The 22,907-nt window shown below is 41.2% G+C and overlaps 3 protein-coding genes across 6 annotated transcripts; 2 read left to right on the top strand and 1 right to left on the bottom strand.

Annotated features, from left to right (window-relative positions):
* The first annotated feature begins 919 nt into the window (after nucleotides 1-919).
* Nucleotides 920-9,998, top strand: dcaf11 (ddb1 and cul4 associated factor 11). 4 transcript variants are annotated; one of them, XM_078280728.1, is made up of 16 exons: nucleotides 920-1,144; nucleotides 1,267-1,333; nucleotides 1,483-1,699; nucleotides 2,575-2,702; nucleotides 3,222-3,340; nucleotides 3,613-3,677; nucleotides 3,951-4,051; nucleotides 4,419-4,565; nucleotides 5,216-5,270; nucleotides 5,721-5,789; nucleotides 6,061-6,118; nucleotides 6,726-6,911; nucleotides 7,148-7,301; nucleotides 7,740-7,892; nucleotides 8,078-8,184; nucleotides 8,910-9,998. In XM_078280728.1, exons 3-16 carry the CDS (start codon nucleotides 1,497-1,499, stop codon nucleotides 9,009-9,011), a joined length of 1,647 nt encoding a protein of 548 aa, XP_078136854.1. In that variant the 5' UTR covers nucleotides 920-1,144; nucleotides 1,267-1,333; nucleotides 1,483-1,496; the 3' UTR covers nucleotides 9,012-9,998. The 4 variants fall into 4 exon arrangements, with proteins under 4 accessions (XP_078136854.1, XP_078136855.1, XP_078136857.1 ...); XM_078280729.1 differs by having other exon boundaries at nucleotides 920-1,135; XM_078280731.1 differs by lacking the exon at nucleotides 1,267-1,333.
* A 1,587-nt stretch (nucleotides 9,999-11,585) lies between these two features.
* fitm1 (fat storage inducing transmembrane protein 1) lies at nucleotides 11,586-14,525 on the top strand. The gene is made up of 2 exons (XM_078280387.1): nucleotides 11,586-11,975; nucleotides 13,715-14,525. Exons 1-2 carry the CDS (start codon nucleotides 11,689-11,691, stop codon nucleotides 14,385-14,387), a joined length of 960 nt encoding a protein of 319 aa, XP_078136513.1. The 5' UTR covers nucleotides 11,586-11,688; the 3' UTR covers nucleotides 14,388-14,525.
* A 53-nt stretch (nucleotides 14,526-14,578) lies between these two features.
* Nucleotides 14,579-20,829, bottom strand: psme1 (proteasome activator subunit 1). Its single transcript, XM_078280382.1, has 12 exons — nucleotides 20,773-20,829; nucleotides 20,602-20,647; nucleotides 20,255-20,287; nucleotides 20,093-20,155; nucleotides 19,738-19,839; nucleotides 18,116-18,173; nucleotides 17,333-17,430; nucleotides 16,937-17,005; nucleotides 16,751-16,818; nucleotides 15,990-16,044; nucleotides 15,423-15,509; nucleotides 14,579-14,813 (listed from the first exon to the last, which is right to left on the bottom strand). The coding sequence occupies exons 2-12, from the start codon at nucleotides 20,638-20,640 to the stop codon at nucleotides 14,733-14,735; spliced, it is 753 nt and encodes a 250-aa protein (XP_078136508.1). The 5' UTR covers nucleotides 20,641-20,647; nucleotides 20,773-20,829; the 3' UTR covers nucleotides 14,579-14,732.
* Nucleotides 20,830-22,907: the final 2,078 nt, after the last annotated feature.

Here is a 22,907-nt window from a genome sequence, read left to right on the forward strand (position 1 = left end):
ATCTGCTTCAGCAAAGGATCCCTTGGCAAATAGTGAATGGAAGCTCCTGGTTCTGGTTTGCACCCTAAAACAGAACAGTCGGACATATTTAAAGCAATTTCCAAAGTGGCCACCCCACCAAAGCTTCAACTGCTTTCATCCAAAATACCTTTACTCTGTGCGGAACACTTGTGGGCACTTGTGTAATGTACATGTACAGTCAGCTCAGGTTGAAGGTGGACTGGAACTTAGATGGGAATTTTTTAGGTCACAAATCTTTTCTACCAATAAGAATGATGCTGTCATTTGTCCTTCCCTAACTTGTGCATCAAAGCTAACAGGAGACTATCACACACACACACACACAGTCCTGGGAAGAGGTCTAATCAACCAAATTAACTACCTGTGTTGGTGTTCAGGGCGTTTGATGTTGTGAGCCATCGTCCATCAGCATTATTTAATGACTGGAATGGTAATAAAGGTAATGATTTACAGGTTTACACAAGAATATGCACCATGTACAGACACTGTCACCACAAAAATAAATAGCTTAAAACTAGATTTTGACTCAGGAACCCTTTTCAAGTGCCAGGGTGAGGTATTAATGCAGGATGTATCATGAGGCACATTCCAGTTGTTATGCTGCAGTGGAGTATATTCCAAATTTTGGAGAAAAATAATCCAAATATTTACAAACAACTGTGGCTGGTGAGGTATTTGTTTTTATTGTTTTGTGTAAAGCATGTTTTACATTGGTTTTAGTTTTTTTTTTATACGTATATGTATATAGTTAATAATGTTTTTTGTTAAAAAAAAAATTGTTAAAAAATAGCTAGCTGTTTTGAACTGTGTAATTAATTATAATTTTCAGTCAGCGGAGCTGGCAGGAGCGATAGCGCTGCTGATCACGTGACGGCGAAAGGGCAGGGGCACGCGCAAGGTTTTTTCACACTTTTGTAAACAACATGGCGATTCAGGGACTGTCCCCGCTAGCCACTGATTAAATACTGTGCTGTGAAACTGCAGCTGTTTTGCGTTATAAATGTAAACGTTAGACCTTGCGGAAGTTACGCGTCGGGCACATTGTTAAATTCGCACCGAAACGACAGAGAGCTGCACCGACGAGCTGTCAAGAAGAGCGCTTGACAGTCAAACGGTATCTAATGTTAGTGTTAACGGTAACGTTAAGTCGTTAGCATTCTTAGCTAGCTCAACAAAATCAACCTCTGCATCTTAATCATGATGAGCTAACGTACAGAACAAATATGCTGGTCGATTTCTTTGCAGAACATCTGGTTTGTTGGTTTGCAGAAGTGGAAGTATAATGATTTGAGCTATAATGAATTGAATTGATGTAAGTTTAGCTAATGCAGCCACCTAACCTCTGTTTTACCATTTGCTTTCTCTTCATCTGTCAACACACACACTGCATTGGTGTTTACCTGGCTTCCCCCAGGTAAACCCAAAACTGTTATTGAATTTCCAAATGATTCTCCCTGCCAGGCCCCCTTCCGTCTATGGGCTCTCAGTCCAGTTCTGGGATGTCTGGTGGAAGGTGCTCTTCCAGTGGCAACCCAGCTGATCAGCCTGAAGGAACAGAATCAAACCAGAGCAGCAGCAACCGAGGCAGCAGGACGGCTGACAGGCAGCAGGGAGACAGACAGCCAGCATCAGAGGACGACGTTGACTTAGCTGAAGTGCTGGCTTACCTACTAAGGAGGTACATTTGGTGGATTTTTTAGTTTAACATACTGGCACTGATATTAAAACAACAACATCCTTGTGAACGTTGCACTTCTGGGTCCAGTTTGTTGCTTTGTGGTGTATTGTTTTATCCATGTGAACAATGTCTCCAACATCAAACATAACAATTCTTTTTTTTGTGTCAATACCAGTCCCTGTGGGGATAGCTTAGTTACTAACAAGTAACAATTTTGGGGAAAAGTAGGTAATCACTCAAATCTGGTGAGTTTAATAGACATTGATTCTTCAAATAGCACAAAGTGGAAGAAAAGCTTACAGTGTTTTACCTTCCTTTCAAGAGAGCTGGCATATCATTACATTCCAGTGCTGCCTGATACAGCTAAGAAGTGGTTGGCAATTTTATCATCCTTATTCCTGTTTAATTTGAATGCTGTTAAATTCTGGGAAATGTTTGAATATTCCTCATGTTAACAACCACTTCTAATAAAAAATAAAAACAAAATGTCAGCACTTGTTGTAACTGATCTATGACAGCGGCTGGTCCTCTAGTAATAAGACAGAGGAAAAGTTAGAACTAGAAAGTACTGGGATCCGGAAAAGTTGGAATGACAAAGTAGCATTCTGATCTCCCATCTGTTACAGTGGAGCTGCTCAGTGGGAAAAAACATGACAAGACTATAGCTTTACCCATAGCACAGTAGACCTGGTGTAGGCTGGTGTCTCATCATTGGGCTGCAGCTGGACTACTTTGTTTTCTGCATTAATATTTCAAGTATTAGTAAAGTAAGATGATGATCTCTCTTCTTCGCTGTAGAGGTTAAAATTCAATCAATCATTTATCAACATTTGGATTGATTGATTGTTGAACTGATGTGGTGTTTGTGCGTGCAGGGGCCAGGTCCGACTGGTCCATGGCAGTGGAGCCACAGGGCTGCAGCTGGTCCAGTCCTACTCTGACTCTGATGAGGACAGCGACGGCGCCTGGGAGGGTCGGCTGGGGAACCGCTACAATCCACCAGGTAACCTACCCTGGAAATCCAGTCAAATCTAGTCAAGTGTGATGTTTAGGGCTTTACAAGAGGACCAAAATGCTACCAATTTTGGACAGAGGAAAAATGTATGGGTATGATCAGCTGGCAATAAGCTGCATCAGTCACAGATATTATCAGTACCTGGGAATAAACGGCTTAGCCTAGCTTTTTTTAAATGAATTTTATGTAGGACCTTAAATTGAATAAAGCTTAGACGTGCACAAGAAGATGAGGAATTGATTCTAATTAGAGCCCTTTCCCACCATTCGTCCGTCAAATTAAACCTAAGCTCCCCTTCCCACTTGCCCCTGACCTCCATAAGAGAGACCGGACTCCCCGATGATATAGATTTGTATAAAGCTGAGATCGAACCACGTTTCTTAGTCATCGAGAGCACCATATCAACCCAAGAATCGGTTGGGAGAAGGGGAAACACATTCTGAAAGTTTGATGTCAGATAGTAATTAATATGAAAATTTGTTTTTATTTTGTGCGTTATTTTCCTAGTGGACGCCCAACCCGACACACATGAAGTGGACCAAAGTGAGATCCGAACTCAGATCATGCTGGCCACCGGCTCCTCTACCCTGAAAGGCCGACACAGTTTCACCCACATGCTAACAGAGGTCAGACTGCAGACATACAAACTCAAGGCAGCAGCAGTAGACTAAAATGCAATTGGCACATTTCTAGCACTAAGAATGTAGCAAGATGATGATAATGATGATAACTTTTCAGCAGTTTCAGCCACACATTTGTGAAATAATTAAGAGCTCTACTTCAACTACTACTCAACGTAGATTATTTTGTCACTTTTGTCTTCCAGCTACTTTAATTCACAATTAATGTTGACCAGTTTGATGTTTTCTTTTCTGATAAACTCTTTGCTTTTTTTCAGAGGGAACAAGGCAGATGTAGAGGCTCTAGTTTTTCACATGGAGAGTGCAGTCGTATCCGCACGCAGTAAGTTCTCTTCTATTTTACACATTTCCAATATTTCTCAACAAATTACCAGAAGGTGAGGAAGAGAAACAATTAAAAATGTATTTCATCAGAATCAGAAAAGTGGCACATAAAACAAAACAAAAAAACCAGTCTTGATGAAGCATAGACTCTTGTTGTATTCCATGTGACTGATTGCTGTATTGCTGATTTGTTGTGAAAACCTACAATACACTAGACGTGAGTCCTCATGCTGTTGTCTGTTGAATGATATTGACCCTTGATCCTTTGCAGTTTTCTGCCAAACTATGTATCCCACAAGGATACGTACCAGCAGAAAGCCTTCTGTGGAGTGTACAGCGAGGATGGCAACATGTTCCTCTCTGCCTGCCAAGGTAAATAACCAGAGATCCAACATGAGAACCCAGAGGAACGGAATCAGATCTGATAATGATCCCTAGTGTTTGTTTGACCACCAAATTGTCAGGGCCATTCGGGTTATGTTGTGTCATGTCATATACAGAATGTGGTCATTGACAGACAAGTATCGTTGACTTTTGAATTCCTTTTTTTTTTACATCTGTTGATGCAAACAACAACTATCAAACATCACATCTGTTTGAAACAGAAGAATTATTAGAAAATACCAATTCTAGTAGCACTATGTCATATTCATTCTATGTCATATACAGCCACGTCATGTGATAACAGCCACTCATTATTTGATTACAATATTTTTTTTTCTTCTGTTGCTCGCTGCAGACCAGAACGTCCGCTTGTACGACACCACCAGGGGGCGCTTTCACCTACGCCGAACAGTGAAGGCTCGGGATGTGGGCTGGAGTGTTCTGGACGTCTGCTTCACCCCTGACGCACAAAATGTACTCTACTCCAGCTGGTCTGACTACAGTAAGGCTAATGGACCTGTAAGATACAATATCATGCAATCAGTCAGTAATGCTAATTAGTGTAGGGTTTTTGTTTACAAGAGGCACAGCCAGTGATCCCCCAAGAACCATCCATGTTATCCTGATTCAAATTTTACTGATGCTGCTGTGGCATCAAAAGAAATCTGACTCGAGTCCCTGTAACTTTACAATAGCATGTTGCAGGTATTCAATCTAAATGTCGTAATATGATTTTTTAAATTTATTTTTTGTACCAATTCAGAAAACATGCTCTATCGCCCTCTACCCATAAATCATTGTGTTATGGCTTTGTTTCCTATCGTGGGGCTGCCACTTGATGATTATTTTGGTCAATATTATCACCATAATTTAACACGATTACTCATTGACTTTGGAAACATCAAGCATTTATTGAACGTTTTGAAGGATTTTCTTGAACTTCAAATGTACGTTTTTTTTATTTTTTAAGAAAAGTAACAATATATATCTGACCATGTAGTTGGTGCGAATGAATCGAATATTCTCAAGAATTGAATTTCTTTAAAAAAAAATTCAAATTGGATAATCAATTGTCCTAAATACTAAAAAACAAATAGCTTCTATATGGTGTTTTATTCATCTGGTCTCTGTCTCTGTGTGTCTTCCCCACAGTTCATATGTGCAGTATAGATGGGGACAGTGAAAACCACACCGCCCTGGACCTCAAGTTAGTGTTTCCCTCATAGTAACTTATAACATTACAGAGCAGGTAGTCTATCATTCCCTACCAGCCAGCCCTCCTATCCCTTCATTACCACCTGAATGAATGATGCTGTCAGAATTTGTCACTTCAACATCCATCTTCTCTCTCTCTCTCTCTCTCTCTCTCTCTCTCTCTCTCTCTCTCTCTCTCTCTCTCTCTCTCTCTCTCTCTCTCTCTCTCTCTCTCTCTCTCTCTCTCTGTGTGTGTACTGGAGAGATCATTATTTCAACAATGCACCATCATTAAACTCACAGCACTCCTAACAATGGCATTATTTAAGAGGCGATGCGTGCCTTCATCAAGTGTTGTGGTGTGGGATGATGACATATAGTAGGCAGTGTTGTTGTGATCCAATAATGGTGCTGCTGCTGCGTTGTCACCCTGCTTGTGTGTGTGTGCTGTTGTGCTTTGTAGTCCAGATGAGAGGAGGTTCTGTGTGTTCTCACTGGCTGCGTCCACAGATGGCAACGAGATCCTGGGAGGGTGAGTACAGTTTGCTTTTATGTTTCAAGGCAGTGACTGACAGAGTGGAAACGGGACTGACGTCTCTTTTCATAAATGTGAATTCAGTTAGCTCTTCTTTTTCCCTAAGGTGGAATTGGAAATGCACGTGTTCTTCTTATAGCTGGTTTTGTGAATACTTAAATTATGAGGATTAAACACCTTTATTTACTATAAAAGCACACTCAGACCAGCGAGATCAGTCACATTTAACCACTTATTTAGAATGTGTCTCTCTCCTCTCTGCTTTCAGAGCAAACGATGGCTGCCTTTACGTTTTTGATCTCGAGCAGAATAAACGAACGCTGAAGGTTAGTGTGTCTTGAGTGCGTCTGCCGTTTGTGTTTTGCTCGTGGGCCGGCTTGTAGCTGTTTCTGTGTCACATCCACCCCGGTCTGTCTGTGCCTCATGCTGCGATCAAGGTGAGCCAGACATTAGCTGACCTGAAAGTGTGCCGGCACACACAAAGTTTCACGCCGCCCTGCCGTCTGTAATGTAGCAGCGGAGAGTTCATCAATGGGACAGGGGGGGTTAAACCCCCCTCCTCCTCCTCCTCCCACAACCCCCCTCTGCGTAGAAGTCAGTAGCTGGCCTCTACCATCTGCTTCAACACTGTCTTATGCCTTTTCTCATTCTGTCCCTCTTATTACCTCTGCATCAGTGTGCCTGTGCTTAATCTCCCGACTTGTTCCCTTAGCCCATTTTTGCTGGTGGTCTATGATTTTGTTGACCAAAACCAACATCACGACTTTGTACACACAACACAGACATGCAAAGCACACAGACAAAAGGCACTTTCCCACAAGCATGCGAAAAGAAGAGAAGAAATCACCCAATCTTACCACACACAATCACTGGCTCGCAAACACTCCTCAATGAAAACACTGACTCTCTTTCGTCTGCGTCTCCCCTCGTCAGATTGATGCCCACGAGGACGATGTGAACGCGGTGGCGTTCGCCGACAGCTCGTCCCAGCTGCTCTTCTCCGGCAGCGACGACGCGCTGTGCAAGGTGTGGGACAGACGGACGCTGCGGGAGGACAGACCGCAGCCTGTCGGACAGCTGGCTGGCCACCGAGACGGCATCACCTTCATCCACAGCAAGGTGGGGGGGCAAAGAGAGGAATACTGCTGGTATTTTATCAATCTGTCAAAGACAAGTTCCCCAAAGCCTCATGGGTAGTTGGATTTGACTGCTGACTGGTTGGAAGTTGATTAATTAAATGCTAAGCCAATTGTAATGGGTCTTTATTCCAGTACAGTACAGTCTAAGCCTGATGTTTGTTTTCTTGTACTTTTCTAAAATTTGGTCCTCCTCCCCTTGCGTGGTGACTGTGCCAGGGTGACGCACGCTATCTGATCAGCAACTCCAAGGACCAGTCCATCAAGCTCTGGGACGTCCGGAAGTTTTCGCCCAAAGAGGGGTTGGCAGCATCCCGCCTCGCTGTCACCCAACAGAACTGGGATTACCGCTGGCAGCAGGTTCCCCAGAGAGGTGAGGGAGGAGGGGCGGACACTGGGAGGTGAATGAGTCGGGAGGAAGGAGAGGAGAAGGGAAGCTAGAAGAGGGGAGGGCTCATGTAGGAAGAAAAGAGGAGGAAATGAAGATGAAATTACGTTCTAAAGAAAGGGAGAGAGGGCCAATGACAGTGGGGTGAAATGTGAGTGTGTATGCGTGGTGAGAGTAAGGGGATATGACTGTAAAACCACGCATTGAGAAATGAGCGATTACTATTACAAGTCAAAGAGAAGGGAAGGCACAGAGGAGAGGTGAAGTGTGGGAACTCTGATAATGAGCTATGGAGAACAGAGGGGAAGGGAAAAACCTGAACATAAAAAAATATCTTATAGATGTTTAGGATGTAAATGAACTCTGTATGTCCTGGTAAATTGTAGCAATCAGGTAAATGATGAAATTGTGTGTCCCTTTCAGCCCTGAAGAGACACAAGCTGACAGGCGACACCTCGGTGATGACCTACCGCGGTCACGGCGTTCTGCACACCCTCGTCCGCTGCCGTTTCTCTCCAGAGTTCAGCACTGGACAGAGGTTCATCTACTCCGGCTGCTCCACCGGCAAAATCATCAGTGAGTGTGTGTCAAAATGATGTAGATCTTGCTGGTGCGCCAGGATTTAAAGTGCGCGACCAGGAAAGCACTTAATTGGAAGTCGCTTTGGATAAAAGCGTCAGCTAAATGACATGTAATGTAATGATATACAGTACATGCCTACAAGTTGCTAAATATGTTGAATTCTTTGTGTGTCTGTCCAGTTTATGACGTCCTGACGGGCAGCGTGGTCTCCAGACTGTCGGGCCATGACGCGTGTGTGAGGGACGTCAGCTGGCACCCGTACGAGGACAACATCGTCAGCAGCTCCGTGAGTGCTGTTAATGCAAACTGTTCAGCTGGAGTCGATGTGTAAACGTTTGTGGTCACAAGTAATACATTCAAAATGTTACAGAAAATGTAAAACCGTTTTTATTGAGGGTTTATTATTAAACCAGACACTAAGTGTTTCCTCCAGTCATGGAGTACCATGAAATTAAGAGACGTCAGAGACTTCTGGTAATAACAGAGAATCAAATGGATCGTTTACAGAAATATATGAGCGTATTTTTATATCTCGTTTCCAATGTATATTGCATTAGATTGTACTATTTAGCAGTTTCTCGCTCAGGTGAAGGGAAAACCAGACTATTCATAGCTAGAAAAACATTAAATCTGAAATCTTAATGTCCTACGTTTCCCAATGTTGTCGCAGTCTACAGGGGTAAGAAATAAGTTGTCGAAACTGCAACAAAGTCTAAAAATGGCAACATATGAGAAAGCATTTTTAGCCAAGTAAGTGTCTGAAAAGTACTGCAAAGACAGGAAGTTTAAGTTTAGTGTGAACCTATTTTAAAAAGAAAGAAATAAAAATGTCACGGATTTCATCTTTTAATAAATACAGAAGAAACAACTATTTTAAATAAGGTTAAGAAAAGTCACAAGAATAATTGGGAACTTTAAATCGGAGCTACTGTGGGAAGCCAGTCGCAGGTGCTAATATGAAACGCATTTTGGCTCTGATCCGTCTCCTCATCCGGCTTTGTTTGTCCACAGTGGGACGGAGCGGTGCGAATGTGGGAGCACAGACAGACCCATCCGCTAGAGGAGGAGAGGGAGCGGGAGCGGGAGCAGGAGCAGGAGCAGGAGAAAGTCTGACAACGGGAGAAAGACCTTTTAGACAGCGAGAGAAGAAGAGAGACAAAGGAAAAAGATGTCGGAGGAAGTGACATCACCGCAGAAGGGGGCAGGGCCGGCCCTAACACAGGAAGGCAATACGCTGAGAAGGACTGGGAGAGACTTAAATAAATATTTAAATTCAATGCTGGATATTAATGATTACAGTTATAGCGTGGTTGTGGAGGGTTCATTTGGATGGCATTATATCCTTACGTTGTCAAGTGCAGTGGGACGGCCTACTTTTGTTTTTGCCTCACTGTCAACAGGCCAAAGCTTTTGAATTTGGCCTGAAACACTTCACGCAACATGTGCTGTAGCTCGAAACGCTAAGCACGGCACTTACTTAATGAGCTATTGAAATTTATTGGTAAGTTATTTAGAAATCAGTATTGGATATTGCAGGGAGAGACTGACAGTTATGATTCTGTATAAATGTATAGTATTTGAATGGTTCGTGCATTCAGGGAGTGTATTCAGATAGTTGTTAGTGTGCCGATTTGGACTTTCGCCCTTGCTGTTATGAATAACATGAGCTGTGTCCTATTTGAGGGGCCGTCACGTTCAAAGTCCACATTTAAAGAATAAATATATTATAATATTCCAGTACATTAATTACCAATTGCCCTAAATCATGACTCCTAAACATGCAACATGTGTCCACCACTCGGTCAGCTGTTCAAGGGCAACTTTATGGTGGTCAAGTTCCTATGTCGGGAAAAATTCCAAAAGCATACCAATATGACCAGGACGCCCTAAACACGCTGTTAGTTTTACTGTCAAACTCACAATGATTTTATGTGAAAACCTCTTTAGATCGCTTCACGACAACCCCTGTATTCAGACACAGGTCTTCTTACTGATCCTGGGTCAACACTCAACTCTGTAAACACAAGCCCCGAGTCAATAAAAAAAAAAAAAAAAGAGTAATTGTGTTGGCCAAAATAAACCTGTGATGTGTTTATAAGATTTGAATGTGTGTGATAATATGTTGAGGTCAAGACTTAATGAAGGGACAGGGGATGTGTGCGTGGATCAAAACTTACACACTGATCTGTATATGCAATTTTCAGGTGTTTATATCAAAGCCCATATTTCACTCTCAGACTGTCGTTTTTACAGTAATCAAACCTTTCAATGTATCGCAACGAGCTAAAGCTTTTCACAGAGTATTTTCTGCTGGTATTGAGAAGAAATGACTGTTTTGAAAGATCAGGCTTTAAACATGCAAAAGTGGGGCGCGGAGAAAATGCAGCAATTTCATATCCCGTTAACGGGGAACTAAATGGACATAAGGGTACATTTGCACTTATCTAAAATATCGTCGCACTGAAAAGACATTACAAGAAATGTTTCATTTTCCAGTAGCGCACAACAAACAACTGACTATTACCTGCTACAGAAACCATAGCAAAGGCGCTTGCAGGGCATTGTAATGACAGCAATGCAGTTAAGTGGTCTAAAATTAGACTGATTCTTTGGCATGCCTGGTTTCATTTACACTTGGTGTTCCTACTTAATAGAATACCTAATACAACAACACAGCAGTGCTAATAATATATCGGCTACAGTAACAGTTTCAATTAAAAGGAAAAGATCTTAAGATCATTTATCAGGAGAGGAGGCCACAGTTCAGGAAAACTTGGCTAAATCCAGCATTTAAATAACAAGAAGATGCCAAAGCTTCTCCTCTTACATGTTATGTTGTGTGATTTATTTTTTTTTTTTTTTTTTAGCACACAGACTATCCTTACACTTAAAGAAAACAAATAACGTTTCACATATGGACTCCAGCTTCTTATTACTTCAGTTAGTATGGATTCAGAGTCTGTAAAAGTAGTGGGACTGGATGTCCTGGCTTGGGAAAACAGTTCTAGTAGGTTTTACTGAGCATAAATCCCACGGAAAGACTAAATTTACTCAATTTGGCTCTGGGAGTTGAAGAGGTTTAAGAGGCTCTGGCCTGAGGACTGGGCCTGGAAATAAAGAAGACAAAGTGCTGTGAGAAAGGCAGCTGTTCATGGCGCCAAATGCAGACTGGCAACAGTTTATAACTTCAATTAGTTTTGGCTCCAACAGCTGATTCTAAGAATGGAGAGACTAAAGGAGAACCAAAGAAGGAGCCAAGCGATCTATTTTATGTCAGAATGATTCTTTCCGCGGGAATAGACAAGACTTTTTTTTTTATGCTAAATATAATTGCAGCACACCAGTAAGTCTGATTGGAAAGAAGTTGTTTTAAGCCATCGTGCAAAATTTGGGTTTTATGTTGATGTTTTTGTATCATCAGTTGCCATCCAATTGGACTAAATTCTTGAGGCGTTGGATCATTGCTTTGAGAAGGGGGTCAGTAACAGCAGCAGCCATTACCATGTCCACACTCCGAGTCTGTGTTGTGGAGGGGGAGGGCTTCTGTGTGTGAAGGGGACAGAGGGGTTGTATTTTTATAAACCATGTGCTCTCCTGCACGCCTGACAGTGATAAAGTAGAAAGGCTCCCAGAGTAGAACTGGTGTGCCTTTTAAAGACAAAAGAAAGTGAGGCAGGCTCTACCACAGGGCTCTAATTGGACACAAAGAGAGAAGAAGAGCAAAACATAGTTAGAATTCAAACTAAAACTACAAAAGGTATAATCAGGAAGACAAACGGAGAATAGGAACATGGATGTTAAGACTGAAAACTCCTCTAATGGCTTCACACCAGAGATCAACTTGGAGAAGTTAAACAAGATGGCTGCAGAGGTGATACTGCTGGGGAAATTCATCCTCAGACTCCTGGATGCTGCTCTGGTGTTTGTAACCAACGTACTGGCCAGGTTTTTAGGAAGCAAGCTGGTCAGACGGCATTTCCACCTGATGCTGTCTGCTTTGGTTCTGTTTGGTCCTGCGCTGAGTTTCTGGGTGTCAAAGTACAGCATCTTTGCTAACAGCAACCACTACCTGTACAGGTATGGTTGTGTTTCTGCTTTTGAATGGAAATCTCATATTTATAACCTGTTGCTATTGTTGGAAATGAAACAAAGTGGCTGCATGATTTTCAGTTGGACCTGCATGCTCATTTAAAACTGGTGTCATTACGAGCCTGTTAAACTCACCTGGCATATTAAAGAACAGTTTAGGAGCCTAAAGGTTAGAGAAGCGAGCTTGTGACCGGGAGGTCGACGGTTCAATCCCCAGACCAACATCCGGGTGGGGAAAGTGAAAGAGCAGCGCTTGCCCCTCCCTCATTACCACCACTGAGGTGTCCTTGAGCAAGGCCCTTAACCCCAACCCAGTCCAGTGGCCAGCAGATCAGACTGTGGTTGTACTGGGCAGCTTCCAGGTATAAATTTGGGTGTAACTGTGTGAATGTGATCAGGGCGTTCCTCTCAGAGAACCTTCCCTGATAATTAAAGGTAAGAAGAGAACAAAAAACAGTTATATATACACCAAATATATAGTTAGGTAGGCCTAGCCCTAGGTATAGTCATTAATATGTCTCATGGCTGAACATGGTCTTGAACAGATAGACATCATACTACACAGAAGTCATTGCCTACTTGTGAAGAGTTTATAAACTATCAATCAATAAACTATCAATCTTTATTAGAAGAGAAGAATTTCTTTTTTGTTATTTTACATTATTAATATAAATTAAATGTAAATAATGAATAGAAATAATGAATGCGTGCTTTATAGATAGTAAGATCAGATTTAAGTGAATGCTCATTTTAATGTAGGCTACACACTGTGCCAACCTTTAGCCTATCATTCATAAAGCGAGATTATGTAACACTTTCTATGAAGCCTGCCTCCATAAGGCATTATAAATGCATGTATAATTTATTATAATGAGCAACCAGCAATTATAGAGTATTATGAGACTTGACCTTATAATTCATTATACAAATGCTTTATAATGTGTTATGATTATTGTGATAAATTATTATGAATATTTATGAGTGCTCATATCTATACTGATACAGCGCTATAAGCAGATTATAACACATTATAAATGTGTTTATGCTGCATTATAGAGACAGGCTTCATAGAAAGTGTAAACAAAAGGATTTACACATTCTTTGTCTTACAAATGGAAAGTTGAATGTATGAGCAATAAAATGCACCCGTGCGTGTGGGGTTTGCTGTTACAGCCTTACTTGGTCTGGTATGACCAGCTTATTAGCTAATGCTAGTGAATGCTAGCTAACTTTGACTGATTCCTCTCTACGTTCTACCATGATTTAGCATTTACCTGTATCCTGACAGTGTCACTTGTCGCCATTGTTCAGTTTAGGTTCTATTATACCTATCAATAGTATGTTTACGGTACCTATCAAGCTGCACATTTCAAAGTACAGGAGTAAGTTAATACAAGTTTTTACATGAACTGAATGCCTATTAAGGTTTTTGTGAGGTTATTTAGTGCGCTTTGATGTCATTATTACTGGTGTGAAGGCATTAGGGGAGCCATCATTTATCCTCTGTCAGAACACGTTTGTGTGGATTCAAATAGCTCAACATACTTGCTACACTTGTATTTACCATCAACTATAACCATGTAGTGTTGAACTACTCTGTCTACCCTGTAAAGTTCCAGTAGATCTGATTAGGATGAGGCAAAAAAAAAGCTGTGCTTTTTATTACATTATTGTATTGTGTTTTGACAATTTACACAGTGACTTTTCATGTAACTCTGCTCTTGCAGGAAGTTCCTCAAGTCCACTTGGGGTTGGACCTGCGTCTTCACAGCTTCCTTCATGCTTCTCCTCTCCCTCTCAGCCCGTCACTCCCCCTCTCTCCTCCTCCGCCACCTCTCCCGGATAGGGGTGGTGGGGTTGCTGTGGTGGGGCTGTCGGCGTCTCCTGACACTGCTGGAGGATGCTGAAGGAAACTGTTACGAACCTATGATCCCTGCCCAGGATATCCAAGGCGCCGCGTCCTCGCTACAGCCCCTGCTGCTCCTGCATGAAGACCAGACCAAGGCCTCCTGCCTCAGAGACAACATGGTGTGGAGAGGTTACGAAGTATCCCAGGACGTCCTCATCATCTGCTTGTGTTGCCTGCTGCTTGTGGAGGAAGTGTCTGTCTTTGGTCTTTACCTGGCCCAAGCAAAGCCTCTGCCGTGGTCCCATGATGCCCCTTTAAGGTTCATCTTCCTCCTGTGTGTGGTTCTACTTGCCTTGTGGATGTTCTTGCTGCTGTGTTTGCTTGCACACTTCCCCAAGTTCCCCTCGCAGCATCTAGGAGGAGCTCTGGGCTACCTGGGATGGAGAGGACTCTATCAGGGCTGGTACAGACTCACACCGAGTTGGGGCTGTCCTGGTTTGCCAGGAGAGGGACTCATTACCACCACAGACAAGGACACACAGCCTCAGTAGTGTGAAACCCCTCAGCTTTTGGGGATGTGGTTGTGATCTTGAAAGCTTAGGCTCAAGTTTTGGAAAGTGAAAATGGCTTCTCATTAGGGTTGCGAAGAGAATTTAGGTACAGTATATCACCTGTAAAAACCCTTTGACAACACCACTACATCTTTAAATTCTCATTTAGACAAAAGAAGAGTAGACAGAAGTATCTGAATTGTGTTGCTTTATTTTGTAATCTGAACCAAAATGAATACACAGTAAGAAAAAGAAGACATTTTTGTCAGAGTGGGTGTATTGTTACACGAGTGTCATACTACACTAGTTGTATCTTGTTAGAAAGCCTGCGAGTGTGCTGGAGTCTCAGTAGATGAGAGCCTTGCCGTCTCCTCTGGGCTTCTTAATCTTGTCATAGTTCTTGTTAATGATGTCAAACAGCACAGCCTGCGGGGAGAGAGGCATCAGTGGAAATGAAGTGTGAGAAAGATATAAGAAAGATTGACGGCATGTGAGAGAGACAGAGAGGGCAGAGGCAGTAATGAGAGAGAGAGAGAGAGAGAGAGAGAGAGAGATCGTGTCTAACAACTTTCATCATCTCCTGTACTGCCTTGTTCATTAAAAGCATCAAACACAGGTGGACAATAGCCAGAGGAAGGAGACAAACCGTGATTAATGGATAGGAGATGGAGCGCCAATCAATTTAACACAAGCACAGCAATTAGTTTAATTATCATCCTATTAGGAAGGAATGGATTCCTTTTAGCTATATAGCTATAGCTGCTGCTGGGACACGACAGGAATATTTTAAATATGTGTGAGTAGTTGTATTCAAAGTACAGTGCATGGTTACGGCAGATGGTATATTACGTTTGATACATGTGATTTACAATTTTTAGAAGACCCGTGCGCAGACTATAATCCAGTCAAATTGCATTATCAGTTGCGTGTTGACAACTTTTTTACTATTTGATTTTGATCCAAGCTCAGATTTTTCTACACACACATATATGATATACAACCTAACCAGTAAACAACAGGGCGTAGGTATCTTACATATGTGTTGCAGATGTCCAGGACCACGAGGCGGAGTTCATAGTACTGATACTGGTCCAGCTCGTGAACCAGCTGTCTGTAGTCTCCCTGCGGCAGAAAGCACACAGCACAGAGTTCACATGCAAAAAAAAAAAAAAAAACAACCAGTACATGGCACATCCAGTGTGTACCCAATTTACACAGAGCAGAACGTTGTCAACAAATCATTATTTTACACACAAATAGAGCATACAGTGTGCAGGTGGCACACAATTCTTTTTATTTATTTTTTTTAAAGATTTTGGGGGCATTTTAGGCCGTTATTTGTATAGGACAGCTTAGATTTGAAAGGGGAGAAAGAAGGGGAATGACATGTAGCAAGGGCCGCAGGTCGGAGTCGAACACACGGCTGCTGCGTTGAGGAGTAAACCTCTATACATGGGCACCGCTCTACCAGGTGAGCTAACCAGGCGCCCAAACACTCATTTCTTTCATCTTGATTTATTCTATTACTATTAGTACACAGAAACAAACATACGTGTATCACAGTGTACCACTGTGACAACAGACACAACATGAGATACTGACCACGTGGGATTGTTTGGAAGCTTTGGCCACAGCATCACCTCTCTCACTGTAATACCTACCGAACACAAGAGAGAGAAGGTACTTCATTCATTTATAACGGTCATAAACTGGATATATTATTGCCCAACTATCTTTAAAATCAACCTGAGTGCCTCACTAAATGTCCAAATATCTGTTATAATTGTGATATACGAAACCCCCCCGCTCCAATTTTAATTAAAGCAAGTGTGTAACTTTAGCTGATCAGCAGCTACTGTGGCTACAATTGACAGTTATGGGAGAGTGCTAAACTACTGTTAAAGGCCTCATGAATAAAAAAATAAAAAATAATGCATTTTTCCAGTGTTAACCCTGTGTCCCTATGATAAATGGTCACGTATCTATTGTTTGTAATAATATTTGTAAAATATTTGTCAAGTGGTGTCAAGGTGGTATTTGTGAAATAAATTCAACTTTGAGTATTTCCACATTATAATCACGGTCTGCCCCCGTGACTATAAATCCTGCATGTTACCCGACCGGCGCATGTGATAAGACCAACATGGCCTAACGTTGCACTTTTCTAGCTTTTTGACAGGTTACATTCAGCCTACTAAAAAAAGTAGTTTGGCAGTTAGTTAGAATGCTAAGCTAAAGCATTCACACCCACACAGATGAAAGAGATGACGCACCTTGTTAGGGTGATTGCATCTTCAGTTCAAATATCATCATTCAAAATAACAACAACAATCTACCACAATTTAGCCGGTTTGGGCTCTTACTTTGAAATCTGAGTTTGGAACCCCTCGATCTTGGTGCGTGTGTTGGTCAGCAGCTCAAACACTTTCTCCTGTTGGACAAACACAGATATTAAACCTAACTGGACACACAAGTGTTCAAACATCTTTTCAAGACACAACATAAAGAATCAAGTCTACTGCTTCACCAAGCCATCGCCGGTTACCAACCTGGACAGCCACTCCAAAGTTGTTACCATCTTCAATTCTAGGGATTTGGAGTTGCACCCACATTGACACCTGCCAGGGAAATCTGAATGTATTAATATCTAGTGTGAAATATGAGTTTGTCATATTGTTCATAGTTATCCCTGTTATTTAAGCTCTGAGACAGCCCCATTTAAAAACAGATCATTTGTCACAACTACTTATGTTGAAACATGGCATGTGAGCTCTTGTCTTTGTCACTTTAAAAGCAAGCTTTGTTACATTAAATCATAAGCACTCAAAGGCGTATTCCTTACATACTTTATGTTGTGCACTGGATACGTAAAAGGTAATAACCACATTTAGACTAAATCATTTCTTGGTATAAAAGGAAGCGAAGAGATGAATTGAGAGACTGACTGTGTTGAGCTTCTCCTTCAGTGTCTGGATCTGAGGCTTGACCTCCTGCAGGAGACTCTCCACTCGCTCGTTGCTGCAGATGGGACCACAAGGAGGCCCTGGTGGACAAAACATCCCCAAACAGTGCTTCACTTAGTACAATATATCAGAACATTCTGGTTCAGTTGGGCTTTTTGAACCTGAATAGAAAAAAATTCCATGAACAATGAAAACTGGTTAACTGTTGGTAATTATTTCTGGTGAATCAATCAGTAAACCACGGCATACATGGCTTTGTGTTAAAGGTGCAGTAGGTAAGACTTATAAAAGTCTTACTGCGTGTCAATTACTGCTCATGCACACTCATTCATTCTCCCTTGTGGGGGGAGGGGCTTAGGAGACCGTTTTGGGCTTTAGCGGGAAGGGGGGAGGGACTGAGAAGTTGTCGATGTTCTCCTGGATCTTCCCAGTCCTACCTACGGCACCTTTAAAGTTGGACTCAATAGGTTTAAATGTTCAACTATTCCATGTATTAAGAATCACTATTAATTATTAAAATAGTTGACCTCTTGAAATGAGATTTGGGAAATTAAACTTTGCAAATCACAGTCCTGGCATAGAAACATTTTTACACACCAGCCTCCATTCATATTTTCTTCATTCTACCACCTTCACCTCATGCAATCAAAAAGGAATGAAATAACAAACAGGGGTATATTTGTTTAATAGTGACTGGGTTGTACAGTGTTTGACAACCACTGCAGTATGTTTTATTATGTATTACTTCGTCACCATCATCTCTACCTGAATCTTCATCCTCTTTATCGCTGTCCTTGTCCTTCTTCCCCTCCTTTGCCTCCTTCTGCAACATAAGAACAGAAGGCAGCAGGTCAAAGAGTTTGCACTGCCTATTCATCTCTTAGACAGCTCTCCCACATGCTTTTTTTTTTTTCTCCTTGGCTAAATGAAGATGTCAAATGTTGGATTTTTTTCTTTGTATTAGAAATGTGACCTAGTTCCAGCAGTCCCTGCTCCCTGCACACATCCTCTGAATGAATGCACTCCAAACTGCCTCAGGTTTGTTCCCCAGAGTTGCTGTATGTAAATATTCTTTCAACCCATTCCCCCCCAATAAAACTGCCGACACTGGCAGCGTTGCACTTTCCCCCCCTCTGAATCCATGTGTGCAATATGATAGCAACCGCTAAACCAGAAGGGATATCTGTCAAAATAAGGGATACAATACAGGCTGAAAAAATATCTTATGCTTTAGTGCCAATGGATTTTGTGCTGCAAAGAGCACCTGCAGGATACTTCTATCCCTTCTTTTGAGTACTAGTCTAATAAAAAAATAATCTGAATAGGATTGGCCAATAAAGCAGTCTTTGGAAATTGCATGGCAATTGGTTGCCATGGTAACAAAGGACTCAGCTTCAGTGTTGTGTCTTCATATTATACTGTATTAAAACGCTAAGTATAAAGCCCTGACTGAGGATCTCAGTCGAGAGGCTTAATGCAGTGCTGCTAAAGAAATTCAATGGTTAGTTGGTAAATAAAATACTTAAAGACTCCTTATCATAAAGCCTATTACATGCATCAAATATGGCACAGCACTCCACCCTCTGAAATGTATTTAGAAATTGCCTCTTAACAAATTGCAGGTAATTAAACTAAAATTAAACCTAGTGGCAATTACTGTACTCAAACAAAGACATGTCTTAATACTCTAATACAGGGGTCTTCAATGTTTTTAGGCCAAGGACCCTTAGCTAAAATAGAGAGAGAGCAGGGACCCCCCTACTACATACATTGTATAAATGATGTTGCATATTGAACTTGGCTGGATGGATGAAAATGGATGGATCAACGTTCATATATTATTTATACATCGTGTAGAGCTGGGTGATATGGAGAAAATCAAATATCACCATATTTTTGACCAAAAGGTATGAAACACATGGGTATCAGGTTATATGCAAATACGCTAAAAAGGTGAATTTAAGAAGATGTAAAAATCGAGAAAACGCCCTTAGACCTCAAAGAGTTGATGTAGAACATACATGTGGAAGGCACAGTGTATCCTTAAGCTTAACTGTATCTGTGGCTGGCTACCATAATGGCTACCTTACATAGTAAGCGTATCATCAATGTTGTGCAAATTAAATGTATTTATTTATTTTTTAACGAATAGGCCGATTTATCTTTGTTAATATGTTGAATTAATGTTAAGATATATTTTCAATTTTCTTTTTTTTTATTAAAAAAAATAAACAATAATTTGGCAGCCCCGCTGCAGTAACTCTGAGGACCCCTTAGGGGTGACGGACCCCCTAGGGGTGACGGACCCAACCAGCATGGCCCCTTCGTTGGAGTTACATGCATTTTTCAGACAATACAACCTCAAACCTACGTAGTGCTGGGCCTACCTCTTCCTTCTTCTTGCGTTTGGCCTCCTCTTTAACTGGGTCTGGTATTGGGATGTCCAGCGGAGCCTTCAGGGATGCCAGGTCTTCACAGCTGAAAGATGTCTGACAGAAAACATAAATGTCCTGTTACTTCTGACAACTTTTCATGTATCAACATACACTTATACACGTCATGGACTCTCAAACAGCCCATGATTTGACATAATTTCATCTAAAACAAAAAAACGTCATTATAAAATAGGTTTATTGTGAAGGAGAAAGAACAGGAAGTCATATAATATAGTAATCTGTTTTTGAAGAAACCCCAAGGCCCTGCAGGACCCCCAGATTGGCTGATACAGTCACAGATTAATACCTTCAACAGCATCTGCAGCTCTTCAATCTTCTGAGGGAAATATTTGGAAACCAGCTCTTCGGCCTGTTATTAAAACAAAAATAATAATGATGCAAGACTTTATATCACTGGGAAAAACAAACGAATGTGACAGCTGGGAGTTTAGTTACTTGGATAAATTACCTCCTTGGTGAGTTTTTGGCAGAAGTCATCCACCTGCAATAAAGAGAGTAATATGATTTAGTTATCATCGTTTTCCTTTATATATTTCGACAATTTCGCCACATGAAGGATATTTGGTAAAAACTGGTCCTGTTCACACAACTTAAAAGGCCATTTTGCAGCTATTACCTGATGCTCACCTCATATGACCCAGCTGGATGTCTAGTTATCAGGACAAACACTTTTCTGAACACCTGCTCACCTGCTAGCGTCACGGACACACCATCCGACAGTTTGAAGGGAAAGTAGGTTTAAAATGTCGCTGCATAAGTTAGCACTTTTGAACTCATGCTAGCATTAGCGCTCACCTGTTTCTTCGACTCGAGATGAATACCCAGAGAAGCCATGTCGTCTCTATAAGTTAGGAAAGATACTTAGAGATTATAAAAGCGTTTAAATTTCAACGAAGCTGTGATAACGAATATTAAGCTTTTTATTTGTGTAATTCAATGCCGTGCACGACACGAAACAATACTCACAGTTAGTCAGCATAAAAAGCGAAAATGAAAGTACATTTAGAGACAGTTCCGTACTTTCCCCAGTTCCATGTCAAATGATTCCGTTGCATTGTGGGACTTGTAGTTTTTAGGAAGCTTCTGGAATTTAATTTCCCGTAACAAGAGCCACTGATGAGAAATGTTCTAGATAGCCTCGAAGCACAAACCTACTCACAGAAAACACTCTGTGTATGAAATGGCATGCTATTTCTTTAATTGTCGGTTATTGTTATCTGTTTTGTGTTGTATACAGTGGCAAAGAGGGGTATGGTATCCCCAGGGACCGAACAATTATAAAAAAATCTACGCATTTTGACATGTCTGTGCTTAGTGTAGTGTGCACAAACGCCTGTTTTCCATCTATCATATGAAGCCCTTTTCCACAAGTTGTCACACATAGACGCTTATAATGCAATGGTTTTCATTAAATGTTTTTCTTCTGTAAGTTCTGAATGTGTCCACTAGGTGATGCTGCTGTTCTAAATGGAGTAAATCAAAGTGCTCCGTGGCAAACTACAGATAACAGATAATGATTAACAGTATCAGAGTAAACCTGTGAAGGTAAGCTCTACGCCATTTGTTGTGTGTGTGTTTTAAACATCTAAATCATATACTTACATAAAAGGGTGTATGAACCAGTTAGCCTCAAAGACACAAAGATTCTTCTGTAAAATATATTGAAAAAAAATGATTGAACTGTAAAATGGAATGGAGCTTTTCTCTGTTAAAGTATTTAAATCACAATATGAATTTAATACCAAAAAAATAGGCATAAACGGTCTAGTGAAAGTTATACAAAGACAAATCTCCACTGGTCTTTGCAATCAAACAATCCCACCACTTCATCTCAGTATTGGTCACTATAAACCTGAGGCCAAAGTGTGTCTGCTATTGCGACCATGCATGCATTCCAGTGATGTTGGGTCGGATCTGCTGTTGTACATCTGCTGCTGCGTGGGCTCTTTCATCAGGAGCTGTGTGGACCGAGCCGGGGGTAGTTGACCCAATCAGGTTAAAGCCCAATACAAATACAGGATCCTGAGTGGACAGAAAGGATGCTACAGCCTCCCATTGTAAACACAATCCAGGTCATTTGCATTGTTACATGCTATCATTATGCCAACATACTCTGTGTTTTACCAGATTCAGACTTTAACAAGTGAAGTCTGAATGTCTAATCACATCAGTAGATGAATAGACCCAACACAGATTAAATCACTTGGCTGATGAATAGGTGATAGCTTGCTATTGAATCACTCTACTGACCCTCAACAGTTTTTGAGTAGAATGATAGTAGTTTCCTTTTACAGACTGCTGCATAAATCTTTGTAATGTCTGTAGTGTGTAGTATCAGTGAGACACGATAAGCCATTAGATGGATAGAATCAGACATTCGGTATTTTTCGAAATTGGATCCAAAGGGCAAAGAGTGCACTTGTTTACAGTGCGTGGCCCATTAGTTATTGACTCTTTGATTTGATTGAGTGAGTGATTACAACTGAATATGTTATTCAGTTCAGGGAGGCTGTTGAGAAATACTGCGGCCAAAGGTCGTGTTTCTGAACAGAAGTGGGGCAGGGAGAGATGGGAGGAGGTAAAGAGGGAGTACTTTAGGATTTGTGACCATGCCAGTGACAGTAAATAATCTCTTTGTACAGTGTTACTACAGGACTTCAACATCCCTCCACGGTTACACTCTGACCATATTAACTCAATCCATTATGACAGTATGAAGGATACAGCATGTGTGGTTTCATGTCTAAAACGCTCCCTTACAGTGAAATGTGAACACTCACACAATATTTATCACACACTGTAAACTTCTCTTATATTACTGTATGTGTACTTCTTGAATATATTTTTAATTGATCATGGGTTAAGATCTATATGAAGTTGCTTGCGACAAATTGCGGCTGCTATTTCATCTGAAACACAGCAAGAAAACGTCATTAATATTCCTCATTAAGAGCTACATGGTTATGGCAAGCCACAGTTTAGCTTGTTAGAAATACAGACAGCTTACATTGCACATTACTCTGACTAAAAATAATTGCTAATAAAGCTAATATGGCCTTTGAAAATAGCTGATGGGAAAATGTAAAAAAGACTTTTAAAAA

The sequence above is a fragment of the Sander vitreus genome, chromosome 22, assembly GCF_031162955.1.
Source record: "Sander vitreus isolate 19-12246 chromosome 22, sanVit1, whole genome shotgun sequence".
NCBI classification, from domain to species: Eukaryota; Metazoa; Chordata; class Actinopteri; order Perciformes; family Percidae; genus Sander; species Sander vitreus.